The sequence below is a fragment of the Meleagris gallopavo genome, chromosome 1 (assembly GCF_000146605.3).
Source record: "Meleagris gallopavo isolate NT-WF06-2002-E0010 breed Aviagen turkey brand Nicholas breeding stock chromosome 1, Turkey_5.1, whole genome shotgun sequence".
NCBI lineage: Eukaryota > Metazoa > Chordata > Aves > Galliformes > Phasianidae > Meleagris > Meleagris gallopavo.
In genome coordinates, this window is record NC_015011.2 from 142,495,152 (window position 1) to 142,512,774 (window position 17,623).

The 17,623-nt window shown below is 37.2% G+C and overlaps 1 protein-coding gene across 1 annotated transcript in view; it reads left to right on the forward strand.

The window, feature by feature from the left end:
* The window catches only part of ABCC4 (ATP binding cassette subfamily C member 4), a gene marked incomplete at its 5' end in the record, with an annotated part of 96,940 nt that overhangs the window by 39,227 nt on the left and 40,090 nt on the right, over positions 1-17,623 (forward strand). Inside the window, 5 exons of the mRNA XM_031557820.1 lie at positions 7,944-8,094; positions 8,700-8,819; positions 12,697-12,807; positions 14,275-14,375; positions 16,406-16,597. Coding sequence (XP_031413680.1) covers positions 7,944-8,094; positions 8,700-8,819; positions 12,697-12,807; positions 14,275-14,375; positions 16,406-16,597 — 675 coding nt within the window. The remainder of the gene's footprint in view (positions 1-7,943; positions 8,095-8,699; positions 8,820-12,696; positions 12,808-14,274; positions 14,376-16,405; positions 16,598-17,623) is intronic.

Consider the following 17,623-nt stretch of genomic DNA (forward strand, 5'->3'; position numbering starts at 1 on the left):
CTTCCTTGCGTGTCTTTACCTTCTCTGTGTTCTTTTTGGGTTTACTCTCATTTACGTTTTCAGCTACTAGAAAGCAGAGCAGTTTTGTGGAAGTCCACTAATGTGCTCCAGTTCTGTGTAATCTGGAAGCTCTTCTACTTTACTTATTTTTCTTATGTTAACTGATGCAAATTTCAAAGAGATTCTGTTCATCTGGGCTCTTTGTTAAAAGGTGTTTCCTTGTTTGCTTTTCTTACACTGAAAGACAGCAAAGTAGTACTCTGGCATAAGTGAACTTATATTTAAAAAAAAAAAAAAAAAATTCTATGTGTATTACTTTTGTGTTAGGTGCCCAAGTGAGAATTTTTATTATTATTTATTCTTTTTTTACCTTTTTTTTTAAGCATTGTTGTGCCCTTTCACATCTGTAGCTCAAACATGGTTATTTTTTAAGACTTCCAAAGATCATTAACATTTCTAACACTTCACAGTAGCTAGAAATCTTTTAATTCTGCTGTCAGTCATAGGGTGTAACAATCCTGTTCAGAATGGTGATAAGTACAAATCTTCTAGATTGCCTTTAACTACTGATATGGTATAGATAGGATGTGTGCTTACAAACAAAGTAGGATTTCACTGTTTGGCAGAAGGACTGGAGATTTTCCTTTTGATTCAGGAGAGAAGGGGAAACTTTGAGGTTATTTGAATTACTAAGCCGTATAAGTGGTGTGTGTGTGTGTATGTGTGTCTGTATGTGTGTGTGTTAAATCATGATGCATATTTATTCCCAAAACAAACATGTGAGACAAGGAATTATCTCTAGCAAAAAAGACTGCATCTCATAAAAATGTGCTGCCAGGATTTTGTGTACATCTCATGCAGAACATAAGAATTTTTTCATGCTTTTCATGAGATCTGAAGCTGTGATCTAGCTGTGGGGAACTCTACATCTGATTTGAAAACTCCAGATGAGTTCCTTCTTTGAGACACAGTGGCTTCAATGTGGGCGAAAAAGATGAGTTTAGTGGGGATCTGAATGTCAAATGTCTTTGTTAAGCTTGTTATCTCTTTGTCTTATATTACATAACAGCTTTATATCATTCAAAATTTTTTATTAATTTGGGTTGAATTCTTGAAATTGTACAAATTTGTACGTCAGTATAATGTTTTTCAAGAGCTAGACAATAGCTGTTCCCACACTGTGGAAGAATAGAGTGCTGAGTGGTTGCATTTTCTTCCACAGTTGTTTCCCTCAATCTTCTTTGCCTTCTGTTTTTTTTCACATTGGATTTTGAAATCAGCCTAATGTTTAAACAAGCTGAGCTCTCATTATAAAAGTCACTCATTTCATGCTAAAATAAAGGTTTTAGATCTTTCTGAAACTGAGAATTCGCTGGCTTTGGTATCCAATTTATGAAGTTGTCCATGCATCACTTAACATAAGAATTTTCAGTTTTCTTACTCATAGAAGTCTGAACTTGGGGACTCACTTAGTGCCAGTTATTTGCTGTGGTGTGTTGATGATTTGTCATAAGCAAAAGGCCTTCCTGATGGAGACTGGGGACACTTAAGAATAAAAAACAAACCTAGCACTGTTGGACAAAATGTATTACCTTTTGGTTAGTACAAGAAGAGAAATCTTTTTTATAAGGAGGTCAGAGTGATGCTAACTAACTCTGTATTAATTTCAAGAAGAGGAACTGTCTTACCTGTCCTCATTTCAAAGCCATGCCTTGCTTGCTCAAATCACTTGAGAATACTTCTATGCAGAAGTGCTTGCTGGGCACAAAGTGCGATAGCAAAGCGTTTCAGAAGATCAGTTAGAGTTTCTAATCTAGAGTTTCTACTGCTCATAAATAGAAAAACTGCTTGTGCATTGACATTTACAAAAATACCTATTTGCTCTATCCTTTTTGCTGAACAGGTCAGTATAGGAGACAGCAGTTTGTACAGTGGCTGTGAACAAGAACTGCATATAGAGATGCAGAAGTAGAGGCTGTGGCTTTGACTCTGATAAAACCTTGTGTTTTCATGGAAAATCTTTATTAGCAGTAAGTTATTGCCATGGCCAAAAGACACTGACAACTACTTACTTAAGTGAGGATAATTTATTGTTAAAAAGAAAATAACCTCTATATGAAGTCGTTATTTCATGCAAAGCTTTAACAAACAAGTACTTCATATATCTGACCAAATCAGAAGGTCTGGAGCTTGATTGTGCATCTGTTTTCAAAACTTCAGTGTCTGGAAGTCTCAGGCAGTGTATGAACTGTGATTTTTGAGAGTTGCTGCTGGAGCTGAGACTGAGCTGTGTAAAGTATTGGCGCAGAGTGCCAGAAAGACTATTTTAACCCTTCTTGTGGGTTAAAGAGGTGAGAGATGATAGGATGCTAGTTTAATACAACAAAATGACAGCAGTATCAATGTGTTAAAGAAAACACCCTTTTCTTATAAGGTCACTTGTTAAAGAACAATTGGAGTAAACTCGTCATGATCTGAAATATTAAGGCTTCTCACTTAGTTGGCAAAATGCATGCTATGGAAAATGAATGAGAATGGTGGTGGCACAGAAAACCAAGAAGCTGAGTATATGCTTGTTCACATGGAAGGACAATGATCTAGAAGGACTGTCTGATAGAGACCAGGAAAGCATTAAAGATGTGATTGTTAATCTCAAATACGTTTCCATGCTGTATCTGACAGACACGTTCAGACCACTTGCAGTGATGTGGATTTAGTCACATAAATTCATTGTCTTATTGCTCATAGCAAAATTCTGAGGAGGAGAGAGCATCTTGTATAAGATAACGTGAGCTTGCTGTTTTTAGAGCTTTTGTAGCTAACAGTATTTAGTTCTTACTTTTTCTTTCAATCACTTTATCTCTAATTTCTTGCCCAACTATGCTTTTTTTTTTTCCACACTTAGAGCTTTGTTTGTCTTAGCTTGTCTTTATATTCCTGAATTTTCTTGTGGATGTGCATTTTCCTAAAATTAAATTAACACTGTCTGATGGCTTTTATTCCTGTCGAGGATTTCTGTCACTGTTTCAGAAAAGGACTCTGTCTGACATGTCTTTCAAATGCTGGAGTTACAAGAGAAAAAATGTTGTGCATAAGTCTTGCTTCTTCACTCAAGACAAATCTCTTGCTGATGGTTTGGTGCAACCAATAATGTAAACAATCTTATTTCTACCTTTTAAAATCAGTTCTGAAAGAAAATACGTGCATTTTATTCAACAAGTAGTTTTAAAAAAACACACCTACACACCTCAGCTCCAGTCACTTTATCTGAGTGGGTTTCCATCTGGATCTTTTCTGATTTTTTTTTTTTTTTAAGTAATAAAGAAAAAATAAATAAGTCTACAGTGTAGTTGGTGATGCCACACTGGATGCAGCTGGCCCAAGGGAAATGTTTGCCTCACTGATCTGCTCATTGCAATGTCTCCTCTCCAAGGAAACTCGGTCCTTGGTGTTCCAGTACAAGCAGTCGGTCTGTACAGCTGGGCTTTAACAGGACTGCATGGCAGTTGGGCCAGACAATCTGGTCTGAGAAAGCATATTAGGAAAGAAAGATAGGAAAAGGGAAACATCAGAAGTGATTAGGGATTGATTGTGCATGCAGTTACTTGTCAGAGCCAATGAGGAGATAATTTTAGTCAGGGAAGGGGAGGAGAAGGAGGAAAGGTGATGCCAAGCATGTATGAACAGAGTGGGGTTTTGTAGTTTCTTGGCCTGGCTTGGCTTCAGGCACAACTGAGCTTGACTGAGAGTGCCCTATGTTAATGCAGTTAAAGTTGTGGACTTGAAATCCAGAGCATGCACAGTTGCTGTTATTGCATTAGTAAGGCTTCGTATCCGTGAGCTGCTAGAATCCCTGGAAGTGCTTTTTGTTGTTTCAGGAGGTATGTTTTGACTTCTGTTCAAATATTGGTAAAATCATTATTGAATTCCTGCAGTTCTTGGGATTTGACAGCAGATTCAGTCGTCAGAATGCAGATATCTTCTTGTTGGGCCATAGGTGCTTAGAGAGCTGCAGGCAGTGGAGTGGGCACCTTGGCACTGCACTTAGAAGGGTCTAGAGAAATGCTCAACTGCTGAGTCGTTTGATATCTTCTTAACCATTAGCTCTGTCTCTTTCTAAGCTCAGACAAATGGGACAGAAACTTAGCTGTGTAGCTTGCATATGGACTCCTACATTCAGATTTACGAGTCTCACATGCCATCTCTTCGGTTCCACTTGCCCATTAGAGATCCTACATGCACACCTGCTGCAAGTGCAGAATGATGTGATGCCTGTGGTAGTAGGTGGGCCCAATACTATTCACAGCTGTCAAATCCATGCTGATAAAGGCTTTCCATGTCACACTAGTCAGTTGAACAGTCTGCATGATACCCCTTAACTGCGTGTTTTACAAATATGCTGAAATAAATTGTAAACTGCATTAAAAAAACACAAAACAAAAGCAAACAAAAAAAACAAACTTGGGCTTACGTGAGGAGGAAAAGGACTGTAAGAAGTGCGGGTACAAACCACTGGAGCCAAGGTGCCAGCAGACCTGAGCAATTCTGAACATATACGTGAATGCTTAGTGCCTTTCTCAAAGTGTTCAACCAGGTATGAAATATTGAGCATTGGAATGGAAGCAGTCAGTGGGATAGAACAGGGGACATTCTTGTGAGACATCTTAAAGCTCTCTAAATTTTACTAATGTATTTTAATGAATGTTTTCAAACGGCTTACAACTTGTTATAAGGTTTCTGACATTATATAAATGGTGTCATTTCTGCAACAGACGGAAAAGCTTTAGTTTGTGATTTGTTATTCTCATGTTTTTTTCAGATTTTAATGACTCTTTTCTTGCTGTTTTGTTATGTCACTTTAAATGCTTTTCTGTTATGTGGTTAGAGTATGGAAAAACCTTGTTCTACATCAAAACCTTTTTGAGATAGAAACTCCAAGATATCACTCCTAGTACCTGTAAGAATTATGAATATGTAGATCATTAGAAGATGAAGGGAAGGCACAGGTTTTGCACATGAATGCACTGATCTGAGTACTTACTTCCCTAGAGGCTTTTAGGAGACTATGCTTGCTCTAGTGAGAACTGCAGTAGGATGAGCTTTCTTGAGGAAAAATAAGCTGCAGTGAATAGTGTGACTAATCAGAGCATGAGGGAAGCCCTTCACGATACTTGCAAGCAATGGGATGGCCCCAACAGAAACAGCATTTGATTTTTCTATATTTTCTACATTCTGTATTTCTAAGAATAGAGTATGCAGTCTAAGAATAGGTCTGTGAGTGGATGATTCTTCTTTCTCCAGGGAAACTGAAACAAGTTTGAATGTGGACACTGGGCAATATGGCTCAATTTGTAAACAAATTAATTTGATCTTGCCTTGCGTCCAGGTCTTTTGAGTCTTGGTAACCTCTGCATCTGTTGTCTTTAATATAAGATGGTATTGTTTTCAGTACTGTGCAGATAGCAATAAAATGTAATTAATCAGCTCCTTAAAAAAAAAAAAATTGGCAATTGTTTTCTGCACAGCATTACGAAAGACTTCAAAATGCTGAAATTAAGAAACATGATGAATTTTGCTGATTTTTATGGGCTGTATTTCTTTTGTGTAATGTAGTTTTCTATTGTGCTTAGCTTTTTGATACGATTTTCAACTGTAAGCTGATTCTACCAGACAAGACCTAGATACCCAGTCCTGCCAAATGATTACGTAGGTCATTGCTCCTCTCTAGAAAAGAGAGCAGTCTGACTGCTCACGTTATCATTATCAGCAGTCTGCTGATTATCCTAGGTCCTTCTTCTTGCATGCTGTGCTTCTACTAGAAGTTCAGGTAGCCTTCAGCTGAAGGGATTGGTTATCTGTTGTGAAACTCGGGAACTAGAACCCTTGCCTTACCTCACACAGTAACTGCTTGATTACAGTCTGCAAGTAGTTGTGTCTGGCTTTCAGACTTCTTCATTAGGAGTTAATTTATATGCAAGTTTGGTTTTCCAAAAAAACAACACACATGACTGATCCACCCTATCATAAATTTTTATAATGATAAGGTGGTGCAGGCTCATCCAAAATTCCTTCAGAAGGCGGTGCCAGATTTTTACTTTAGTCATCCTAACCATCTTTTCCTTCCCTGTATTTTCGTTGCAGCAAGGCTTTGTTTACATGAGCTGGATCCTAATAGGTCCTACTCCCACCCCTACCAGCACTTTGCAGTGTATTATAGATTATTATCACTAAAACTTCAGTTTTGTGGTTTTTTTTTTTCCAATTGTTTTATTTTTTTAAAGAAATGTTTCATTTTCTTTGTAATTCTATTCTTTGAAGCAGCTTTCCTCATTGTTTCACTTTGTTTGCAACTCATAGTATGAGGAGACAATTACTTCACACACTGTTCTCTTGTCACTGCCTAGGAATCATGCAATTTAGCTTGTAGTCCCGCAAAGGTGACCAAGGGAGATGGGGAAGGCAGGAGATGTATCAAGCAGGTTTGGGACCAGATTGTCCAAGGGAAGGAACTGACTTCAGTCTCTATTTACCACTGAGGATGGAGTTGACAGGGGCTTCAGGAATTGGGTAGCATGTGGATGGCTGATGGCTTAGCAAAGAGAAGGAATAATACTGGGGAAGCAGTGGTCTAGGCAAGAGAAAATTTGAGACAGGAGTCTTTATTTCCCATCTCACCCCTTCTTCACAATGAAAACTAAATATGCCAGAGGGATTTTAAGGAATGCTGGAGAAGTAGAACATGTTGGGAAGGGCTGACAGCATCATGGTGAGGAGTCAGGATGCTTTGTTTTGTTTGATGCTGACATAGCCATTTGTGTAATTGATCCAAGTGAAATACAATGCACTCTCACTGCCACCGTACCTCCCCATGATGAAATGTAGGTAAAATGTTTGCAATCCACTCTATCTAGAAGGTCGAACAACACGATGCCATTAATAACTTCACCCACAGATGAACAGTGGAGTAGTAATTCAGCTTTCTTCAGAGCTCCTATCCTATTCCTACCTGATAGCTATTTTCCTTAATAGATTTATGAGACCTTGTAGCATGCTTTCAGGATCTCTGAGATTGAAGGCTTTTCTGCCAGAAGCATGACAGGAAATTCCGTTTCATTGACAATTCCACTGAAAGTATTTGAAAAACCTAGTAGCTATCTACTATCCAGCCTGGGCTGTTCTGTTGCTTAATTTTCTTTGACTGGATGCATAAATAAAGGGACAGAAACCTTTTAGCTGCAAGACGTGCATTCTCAAGATCCAATGGTCACTAACACATTTTTGCCAGAATTTACTTACGAATAGTATGTGATGATGAGGGTGGCTTCCACACTGTCTTTGAAGTAGAAACAGTTTTGGAAATATTGTCACCTCTAAGGAATTCTGAAGTAAATATAATACAGGAATTTAGTGTGGAGCTAGAGTTTCTGTTGCCTGATTTTTATACAAGTGGGTTACAAGTCTTTGTTGAAAGTCAGTCTTCCAACTGTCGAGTTTTTTAACTGAAAGTCAATCTTTCAACAGTCTGTCTTTTCACCTGGAGTGAAAAATGTAACTGATTCACCATATAGACTGGGTTCATCAAAGATTAGTTGTCTGTTTCATTATTAAATTATCATTTTGTGACAGCAGTCAAAGAACAGCCAATAAAGTGGGACGATTGTGTTCAGTCAATTAATTTATTTATAAAGATATTTCTTAAAGAACAAATAATACATAAGAAAACCATAAACTGCACAATTGGTCAATTTAGGTATTACTGTAAAGTCTTCAAGCTCTTTTAAAAATAAATGCAGCTCATATTGTTACACAATGCTTCTGCTCTAAAATTTGGTAGTTTTGTTTAAATGTTTAAGTGTCTCAATTATGTTAAACAGTTTTTATGCTTGTTCTAAATTAAATTCTTCTGGCAAATGATTTCTTATTTTGTTTCTATTGTGTTGCAGACTCTTCTACAGATTTTTGGTGTGGTAGCTGTGGCTGTGGCAGTGATTCCTTGGATACTCATTCCCTTAATTCCACTATTTATTCTTTTCATTTTTCTTCGACGATATTTCTTAGACACTTCAAGAGATATTAAACGTCTAGAATCCACAAGTATGTAGCTTGGCGGGACCGAATGTTAGTTTGGACTCTGCTTATTATTATGTGAAATGCTATCATTTTATAGACAATCCATCAAAGATTCTTCTGTTATGCAAATAACTTCCTTATTGCCTTTCTTCTCAACTAGTGGATTACATACTTAACTCTTGTTTTTGTGTAGTGACAGCCTTAGGTATGTCAGTTTAACTGTGTGTAACTGAATTTTGTTACAAACGTGCTAAGTAGCTGGTCTTTGGCACCTTACATGCACATTGTAACAGTGCTTCTGATGTAATCTGATTCTTGTGCCTGACTTTAGCTTGACTGTGATATGAAATATTAAGTATTATCAATAACAAACATGTTTGCCTCATGTCATTAATAAAGGTCAAAGAATTTCTTCAGTGACAGCTATTGTTGGAAGACAGTTTTGTATATATTAATCATTCCTTCTGTCTGACCAATTCTAAGGTACTGTTTGTGTATTTTGAAAGGATGCAGTACAGTAACTTGTATGGTTAAGCACAAAGTAGTAGGATTAATGATTAGTGTTCTACAAAAAAGAATTAAATGTTGCCCTTCAACTATTGCTAATTTACTCTCATTTCCCATTGCAGCTCGGAGTCCAGTGTTCTCCCACTTGTCGTCATCCCTCCAGGGACTTTGGACTATTCGGGCTTTGAAAGCAGAAGACAGATTTCAAAAATTATTTGATGCACATCAAGACCTCCACTCAGGTTTGTGATAAACGGACATGAAAAATCAAATACTTACTTTGTAGGAGGGAAATATCTTATGCCTTCAATGACATATATATAATGTACATTAAAAATCAGTAGGAGCTGTGCATTTTGTCTCTTTAGGGTAAAATTTCTCTATTAGAACAAAAAAAAAAGTTATTATCTCTCTAGATTTTGAACATTCACTTTGGGCTGTAATATAATTCGAAATACACTTGGATATGTTTCAGCAGTGTCTAAGATAAACATTTTAATTTGTGCCTGAAAAGAATGTCTAAAGAATAATTTTTGACATTTTCCTGGATTTCATCTTGAAAAAGATAGAGGGAGCGGGAAACAAGCTATATTATGAAGCACTTAATATTAAATAGTGTGCTAGAAGTAGGCAGAGATAATTAATATAAATCACAGTCTTGGAAAAGTTTTGTGAATCTCTTCTTTAGTTTGAGTAACTTTCAGGGCTTAAATATAAAAAATATAATTAACAAGACCAGAGGATACAAAATATTAGCAAGCAGAATTAATAGGATTTAGGTTTGTGCTACAACTTCTTACCTTCTGTCAATTAAGTACTCTCTATTGGAATGTTCTTCAAGATACAGCAGAATGCAAGTTTGCAGTCTGGTATTTGTTAGGTAAAATCTTGAATTTTCCTGTCATAAGATATACAAGTATGTTCTATGGCTTTTTTCTCATTTTTTGACTTCTGAACAGAACTGATAATCATTTCTGACTGGCTGTTTATCACAGGCCAAAGAAATTGCACACTTTGTATTGAGTGGAGGAATTTTTGACTGAGGAAACACACTTTCCAGGGAGCCACCTCTAGATTTGAATTTCCCATTTATTGATATTTTCAATTTGTGGGGTATAATTGGTCAGTAGTTGAGTGTAGGGGAACACAGAATTGTTGTATCTTCAGTGGAAAAACTGCATATACAAGTTAAACTATGCAAAGAGGACTGTGACCTTTAAAATAAATTTTTTATTGTATTTTATGGTCAAATCAAAGGAGCATAAACACGGTGTTTTCTATTCTTATGCATCTATATCTTAAAAAAAAACTATCAAGAACAATTCTATGGGGCAGTTCAGAAGCTGCTTTACAGATTAAACTTTAGTGCTTAAAATTGCAGTGTTTTATGTACCTACATGCTTAATTTCCCACTGAAGTATTTAGGGTATGCCAGCTTGCTTAGTATATGTATTTTTAGATTCTTGGAGGGAATATTAGCCAACGGTGTGCCTGAGCAGCAAAGAAGGCCAACAGCATCCTGTACTCTGTTAACACAGACAGGGAAGGAGGAATGCGATATCCCCCTCAGCACTTGTTAGCCTTTGTCTGGAGTGGGTTCAGTTGAGGAGTCACTAAGATGATCAGGGTACTACGAGGAGAAGATGAGAAAACTGAAAGCTGCTAACTTGTGGATGAGAAAGGTTAGAGAGGACCTTGTCAGTGCCAGCATCCAGTGAGAGCAGTACTGTAATAGACAGAATGAGACTGTTCACAGGAGGATTGTGAAAACAGGAATAATTTGAAATAATTTGACATGAGAGACTTTACTGTGAGGATAGTCAGAATAGAGGAGCAGGATGTCCAAAGACTATGCAGGCTCCATCCATTGAGATTTTCAAGACTCAGCTGCATTAATTGTGAAACAGTGTGATCTGACTTCAGGACCGGCCCCACTTTGAGCAGGTGGCTCCCAGGACTGTTTCCACCCTGAATGATTCTTTGATACAGAATGCGTGCAAACCATAGCTGATGGAAGAGAGTAATCTTCTGTGCTAGCTCACGAAGTTGGAGTATTGAGTTCTTAAGTGCCTCAGAGGGGTTTAAATTCTTTCCTGAACCATACACTGTTTTTGTTTAGTGCTTTTTGCTGGAGTAGGCTCCGCTCTATTTAAGGCTGAGTCTAGAAAACAGGACGCTGCCTTTCAAAGCCTGTTTCAGGTGTGCCTATGAATGCGATTTTAAATAACCTTTATGTAAGAAACATCTAAAAGGCTTCTTGAGGTTTGAACTAAGGCTAAGCTTCCTTCCTGCCAGTGCACCATCTCTACAGGAGAGCTCCTGAGTCATCAACATTTACATCATGATGAGTTTTTGTTAGTCCTCACAATGTCATATTCCTGTATACACAGTGGCGCCCCAATTACATGGGGAGATTGCAGAATGATCTGTGTCTCTAGCAGACAGTTTAGTGCATCTTCCTGGACAACAGGAATGGAGCAAAACCTTGGAGTTGAAAATCTCCAGCACCATTGTCACATTTCTCTGTTTTCAGAGATACCCAGCTCCCAGGTATCAGAGAGATTCCCATGCCCTGGATCATGTCCAGAGAAGGGCAACAAAACTGGTGAGGGGTCTGGAGCAGAAGTCTTACAAAGAGTTATTGAGGGAACTGAGATTGTTTAGTCTAGTGGAGAGGAGGCTCAGGGATGACCTTATTGCTCTCTAAAACTACCTAAGGGGAGGTTGTGGTGAGGTGGAAGTGTGTAACTTGTGATAGGACTAGAGGAAATGGCCTCAAGTTGCATCAAGGGAGATCCAGGGTGAATGTTAGGAAAAACAACTTCTCAGAAAGAGTGGTCAGGCACTGGAATGGGCTGCCCAGGGAGGTGGTGGAGTCACAATCCCTGGAGGTGTTCAAGAAACGTTGAGATGTTGTACTGAGGGACATGGTTTAGTGGGAAGTGGTGTTAGGTGGATGACTGGACTGGATGATCTTGGAGGGCTTTTCTAACCACGGTGATTCTATGATTCTAAAGTTTCACCGTGAATTCTATTTCTCAAATTAGGTTTGTGACTTTATATGATTCCCCTTTCTGCACATGTAATTTCATTGGGCCCAGATCTATCCATTAAACCATACCAAGTGTCTTTTGTTTAATGAAACTAGCTGCTAAATCATATGTATGCAGTTAGAGCTGGTATAATTGGAACTAGGAAATTACCAGCTCTGGCTTTTACCTGACTGCCTATTACTGTCATCTTCACTCCTCCCCCCACCCTCCAGAAGTTAGCATTGGGAAAGACAAGCAGTGCAGAAAGCATTGGGTTGGCAGTCCTTTACTGTGACTCAGTAGCAATTAGAACAATACATCTAACTGTACCCTAAGCAGTATATAATGCCATGCTTTGTTATGGGTATTTCACTTCTGATTTTGGCCTTGAATTCAAATGCTTTACCTTCTGTATTCAGTGTCTTTTGCTGCTGTCTCCTGTATCTTGTACTGCAGAATATCTATCTGGGATGGAAATTAGCACCAAATTGTGAACACTTGCTTACATATGTAAGTGGCCAGTGGAAATGTTCACCTGTAACCTTCTGCAAAAGTAGATATGTGCTTTTGGTCAACTGAACAGCTCTGTAGCTCCAGTCACTCTATTGAGAAGCTCTAATCTGCTTAACCACTTGCAGCTGTCTTCTAGAGGCTTTACTCCGACATTTGTGTTGTGGTACTCCATCCAAAAGCCTGTAGAGTCTAGTCCAGCTAAAGCAAATATAGTTGTACTTCTGCTTTTTGTCTGGAACTCCCATTCATAGTCCACTAGAATTAAGGAAAGGCTTCTATTTTAAATAAATGCTTCAGGCCTTTTTCTTCCTATTACTGAGTGTTATGCTAGCTTTGGTTGCTGTTAATGTGATAACTAGGTCAGACCATTCCAGGAAAACTGGGCAGTATTCTGATGATCATCTCATAGAGATGTGCACTTGAAGATGACAACTGCAATTGATAAAAAAGGAACAACAGAAAAAAAAAAAGTAAAAAGACCTTCTAATATAAATTTAAGCTGATTTAATAGTAATTATACAGCTCTGTTTTCTAATAATCCACTATTCTAATGTCTTTCTAAAATACCATTTAGAGGCCTGGTTTCTATTTTTGACGACCTCGAGGTGGTTTGCTGTGCGTCTGGATGCCATCTGTGCCATTTTTGTTATAGTGGTTGCTTTTGGTTCCCTGCTTCTTGCCAAGAGTAAGTACAGACGTTAGAAAAAGTTCACCCAGTAATTACCATGTATAGTAATGTCTAATTCTTTTTCATAGTTTACTGTTTCTAATTGTTTAAGGACCATAATTAAGTTAAATGTTTCTTTCTAGATCATGATCTCTTCCTCAATCTAGAGCACTAGGTCTCTATCTCCTTTTCTGCAAATATTGGAAGCAGTTCAGACATCTTCTGGGCATGCATTTACCATTGTCCTCAAATGTGCAAACAAACTTGCAGATCTGCACTTCACTCGGGAGATTCTGGCTTTCAGAGCAATAATAACAAATAAATCTTTTTTTGCCACCTTTGCCTTTCTTTTTTAGCCCTACAGGGCTTTGCTTTTCATATTGAAACACCCACAGAGCTGCTTCCTAACAGCTCTTTTCCTTTCTGCACATGGCACAGTAGGCAAAAAGTCAGACTAAAATTCCTAGGGATGCTTTTCTAATGTCTTGGATCAGCAGGATAAGCAAGTTGGAGAAAGAAAATCACCTTGTAATGATGCATTTTATATTCACTGTCACTCATGAACTGTCATTAGTGTATGCATCATCCAGGATGTAATTGCGTAGATGTACTAGAACGAGATAGTCATCTAAAGTATGAGGGAAGAAGTAATTATCTTGGACGTGAAAATTAGTGCTAATTTGCTGTTTTTGTTTCTTTTCTTTTTCCTTTGGACAAATTATGTGTATGCATGTGTGTTTCAAAATTTGAACACTCTACACTTCTTGATACCAAAAATTTTGAGCCAGATTTGAAGTTAATAGAATGCAAACAGACAAGTCAAAACAATGGTCCTGAATCTTTCCTTGCCTCTGGATAAGGAGTAGCTCTCTTGAAGTCAATAGAGCTGTGCTAGGATAAAGTTCAAGTAAGTTAGAAAACAATCATGCTTAATATTGGGGCAGACATAATTATTTTATTTTATGAGAGTAGGCCCACTGAACCCAACAAATCTTTATGTTAATAGGGGGAAAATATTCTGTACAGTTATTTTATCTGATCACTTGAAACTGTACAGAGTTTATGTAAATGTTCTTAAGTTGAAATCATTTTGTGATTATTTTTTGTTTAGATTTAGAGGTTGATATAATTCCTTTATAAATGACTGGAAACTTACCAATGCTTAGCTGGGTAGGAATGACCTAATGAGATATGTAAGTATGGTCTTGAGACCGAGTCTCAGTTTTAAGATAAAATACCTGGCCAAGTATCAGGATTCATTCCAAAAACACAAATAATATCCAAAACATACTCCCAGAAAGTGCTGCAAGAAACTGTTCTGCCTGGAGCTACTCATTGCACACACAGATGGTAAGTATGGTGTAACCAAACAAAATTCTGGCTGTGATAATTCCATCATGTAAGAAACCTCATGAAAGTGAAGTTAACTAGAATTGTGTAATTAGTAGTGTACCTATTTGATTCTCTCTTTTCTTTGTTCTGCAGCTTTGAATGCGGGGCAAGTTGGTTTGGCACTGTCCTATGCAATCACTCTCATGGGAACATTCCAGTGGGGTGTTAGACAAAGTGCTGAAGTTGAAAACCTGGTAACGTTTATTTCTTCCTTTTCACTTCTTGATTCCTTTGTGTAGTTGTGACATGATGCTTTAAGGATGGCAGTCTTCTTAGTTAACTTAGGATGTTAATTACCTTATTGGGCAACTGAAACGCTACTTAAAGACAGTAGAGAAAAACAGCTTCTTCTAGAGTATAATTTGTCTCATTGATTTTGAATGTCTATTCAGATGAATTGTCCATCTCTGTTGATAGTATGGGAACCTTTATAATCTCCTTTCTTTGGTAGAAAGAAGGCTGTCTAGTTTTGATGTAGAATCTGCATTCGAAGTCACTAAATTACATAAAATTAATCACTCAATAAGTAAGATTTTTTTCTTAAAGACTTCTTTAAATTGGAGATTTAATTTTTTTTTTTTTGCATGCATTACTGCATGTTTATTTTTGTTTATATCCATCATTAGAATTTTTGTGACCCTGTTAATTCACTGTAAAGGCTTACACGTTCTTAACTTGTTTTAAGTTAACAAGTATTTGAAAATATTTAAGTTTATATTCACCTGAGAGGGTAGTGTGGTTTTGAATATATGTAAAACAATATACTTTTCACCAGTTTACAACATCTACTAGCATGCTGTGTTTTGTCTATTTTCTTTTTAAGCTAATGTGTAAGAAAAAAGGGTTATAAAAGGAACATACTACATCATAAACCTATTTGGGTTGAAAGATGAAGGTTGCTTGTAAATATGTCCGTACTCTAGGAGACATATATATTCCTTTAATAAAAGGACCAAAACTATGTTTAATAGCAGATTAAATAAATAACAATATTAGGTGTGTTATTGGTGGTGGTGATGGGTTTTTTTGGCTAGCATTTTGCTTCTCTATAGCATTTTTCAGACATGAATAAGCTAATGGTCACACACTTTGGGGAAATAGAGAGAAAAGTTCTTGGGATTTTTTTTTGGACCAGTTAGGAAGATTTGGAAGGATAAATCTATTGGATTCTGTTGGAGGCTGTTATTCAAAAATATCTTGGAGGAAAAAGACTCACCATTCACTAGCTGGCTTTCTAGTGGAATATTGATCATCTTCTGGAGCTATGACAAGTGGACATCCAGCAGAAATCTCGTGCTATTAAAGGCTGACTATTTTGGGGGAGACAAGAACAGTTCCCTTTCTATATTTCTTTCTTTACGCATTTTTTGTCTGAGCCTGTTTTGTAATGTGGAATGGGTAGATGGCAGTGAGGTCAGAGAACTTGTTGCCTGGTGACTGCTGTTCTTTAAAGCCACTTGAGGGAAGGTAAGCTTACTGGATATCTTTAAGATGGCTTTTTTAAAATCCATCTATACATGCATACAGTTAAGTAAAATAAGCTGTACAGATAGTTGTTTGGGTGAGAATATTTGCCAAAGCCTAAATACAACTTTTATTATTTACCTGAGAGGGAAGAAGGAGTGCCTAGATTGCTCAACTTCTATTTTTCTTCCCTTCCTAAGACTAAAGACAACATCAAATACTGCAATTATTTAGTATTTTATGTCAAATATACAGGGAAACAAGTTTTTCTGAATATTAAGGCAATAATATGGTGTAACAGTTATCTTAGATTTTGGAGTTGCTTGTGACAAACATATTAAAAAGCACTAGTGCAGTGGTAGTGAGGAGGACAAAAAAGGGAAGGTGAAGATGGTAACTTCTAGTATATTGTGACAATGCTAGTACCTATCATTGGTATGCTTGTAGCTTATATGGCAGTTTCATTTCTATCTCTGTTTTCTTAATAGACAGTGAAATGGTGTCAAACTAGCCAAGACAACAATCTTAGCTTAAGTTTCTTAAAACTTATGCACGTACACCAAGTTGTAGTTAATCTCACTGATTCAGTTGCATGAAGTATAGGATGGTACCAAGCACTCCTATCTTTGCCTGAAGGAAAAGCTCTGGAATAATTTCCATTGAATCTTCACGGTAAAAATCCACGTGTGTGTGTGTGGGTGTGCATTGAAAAAACAGAGTAAACTGAAATTTATGGATATGTCTTCTTTCCTCCCCTTAGATGATATCAGTAGAAAGAGTAATGGAATACACGGATCTCGAAAAAGAAGCCCCTTGGGAAACCAACAAGCATCCACCACCTGAATGGCCAAGCCATGGAATGATAGCATTTGAAAATGTTAACTTCACTTACAGTCTAGATGGACCTTTGGTATTAAGACATTTGTCTGTTGTTATTAAACCAGAAGAAAAGGTATGTATATTGTTGGGTTTGGTCATTTATTGCAATTAAGCAAAGAGGGTAAGTCGAAAAGAAGCTGTGTTACAAAAAGACACTGTAAAATACATGAATGTTAGGAAATCAGATAATTGTAATTTTAAAAAATAAGGTGACCATACTTAATAACATTAGTTGGAGCCTCTTTATTTCCTGTAAATATAGCATCAATGAATCCAGGAATGTTACATTTCTGTATATCAAAACAAAAGGTTAAAAATATTTAATAACTGATAAAATGTAGACTTCATCAGAAAGTGGTTGACATTCGGAATATGAACAAAACCCAAAACGTTTGTTAAAATCTAAAGCAAATGAAGCTGCATTAGGAAATTGGGAATTCAGTAAAGGAAACAGAAATGGAATGAAGGGTATCAACACAGAAGGTGAGCAGAGACTACTGCATATAAGGAATGTACATGTTCTTGCACAGAGCCCAGAATAGAAGAGAGAAGAAAGAAATACAAATCCATTGCATAACTTCAGAGTTGGGGATTTTATTTCAGTTCCTTTTGGCTATCAATCCAATTAACTGTTGCTGTTAATTGGATTGGTAGCCAAAAGAAACATAGAAATAAAACTCTTCCTCCTCTGCAGATTTGACTCTTCCTCCCCAATTTTGACACTATCCCAATTGAAGGAGTGCTGTAAGGAAGGTCTCTCCCACAGACAAAATTAAATTAGAGCCCTACAGTGTTAATTCACACTTTGCTACATTTCAAATACACACGTACTTTTTTGATTAGGATATCTTCCCTAGGAGGCTGGTTAAACTCTCTACAATCATTACCTTTGCCTCATTTGTAACATGCTTTTCCATTCAGTCCCAAGCCTGTTTTGTTCCTCAAGTGGACCCTTTTAATAACATGTGTGTTACAAGAATTCAACACAACTTCGCTGCATGGAATTAAGATTGGATGAGTTAAAAAAAGGTACTTAAGAAAAAGAACCTTTCTTGCCTATGGGCCATCTCTTCAGCTGTAATACATCATCCCAGTGTAA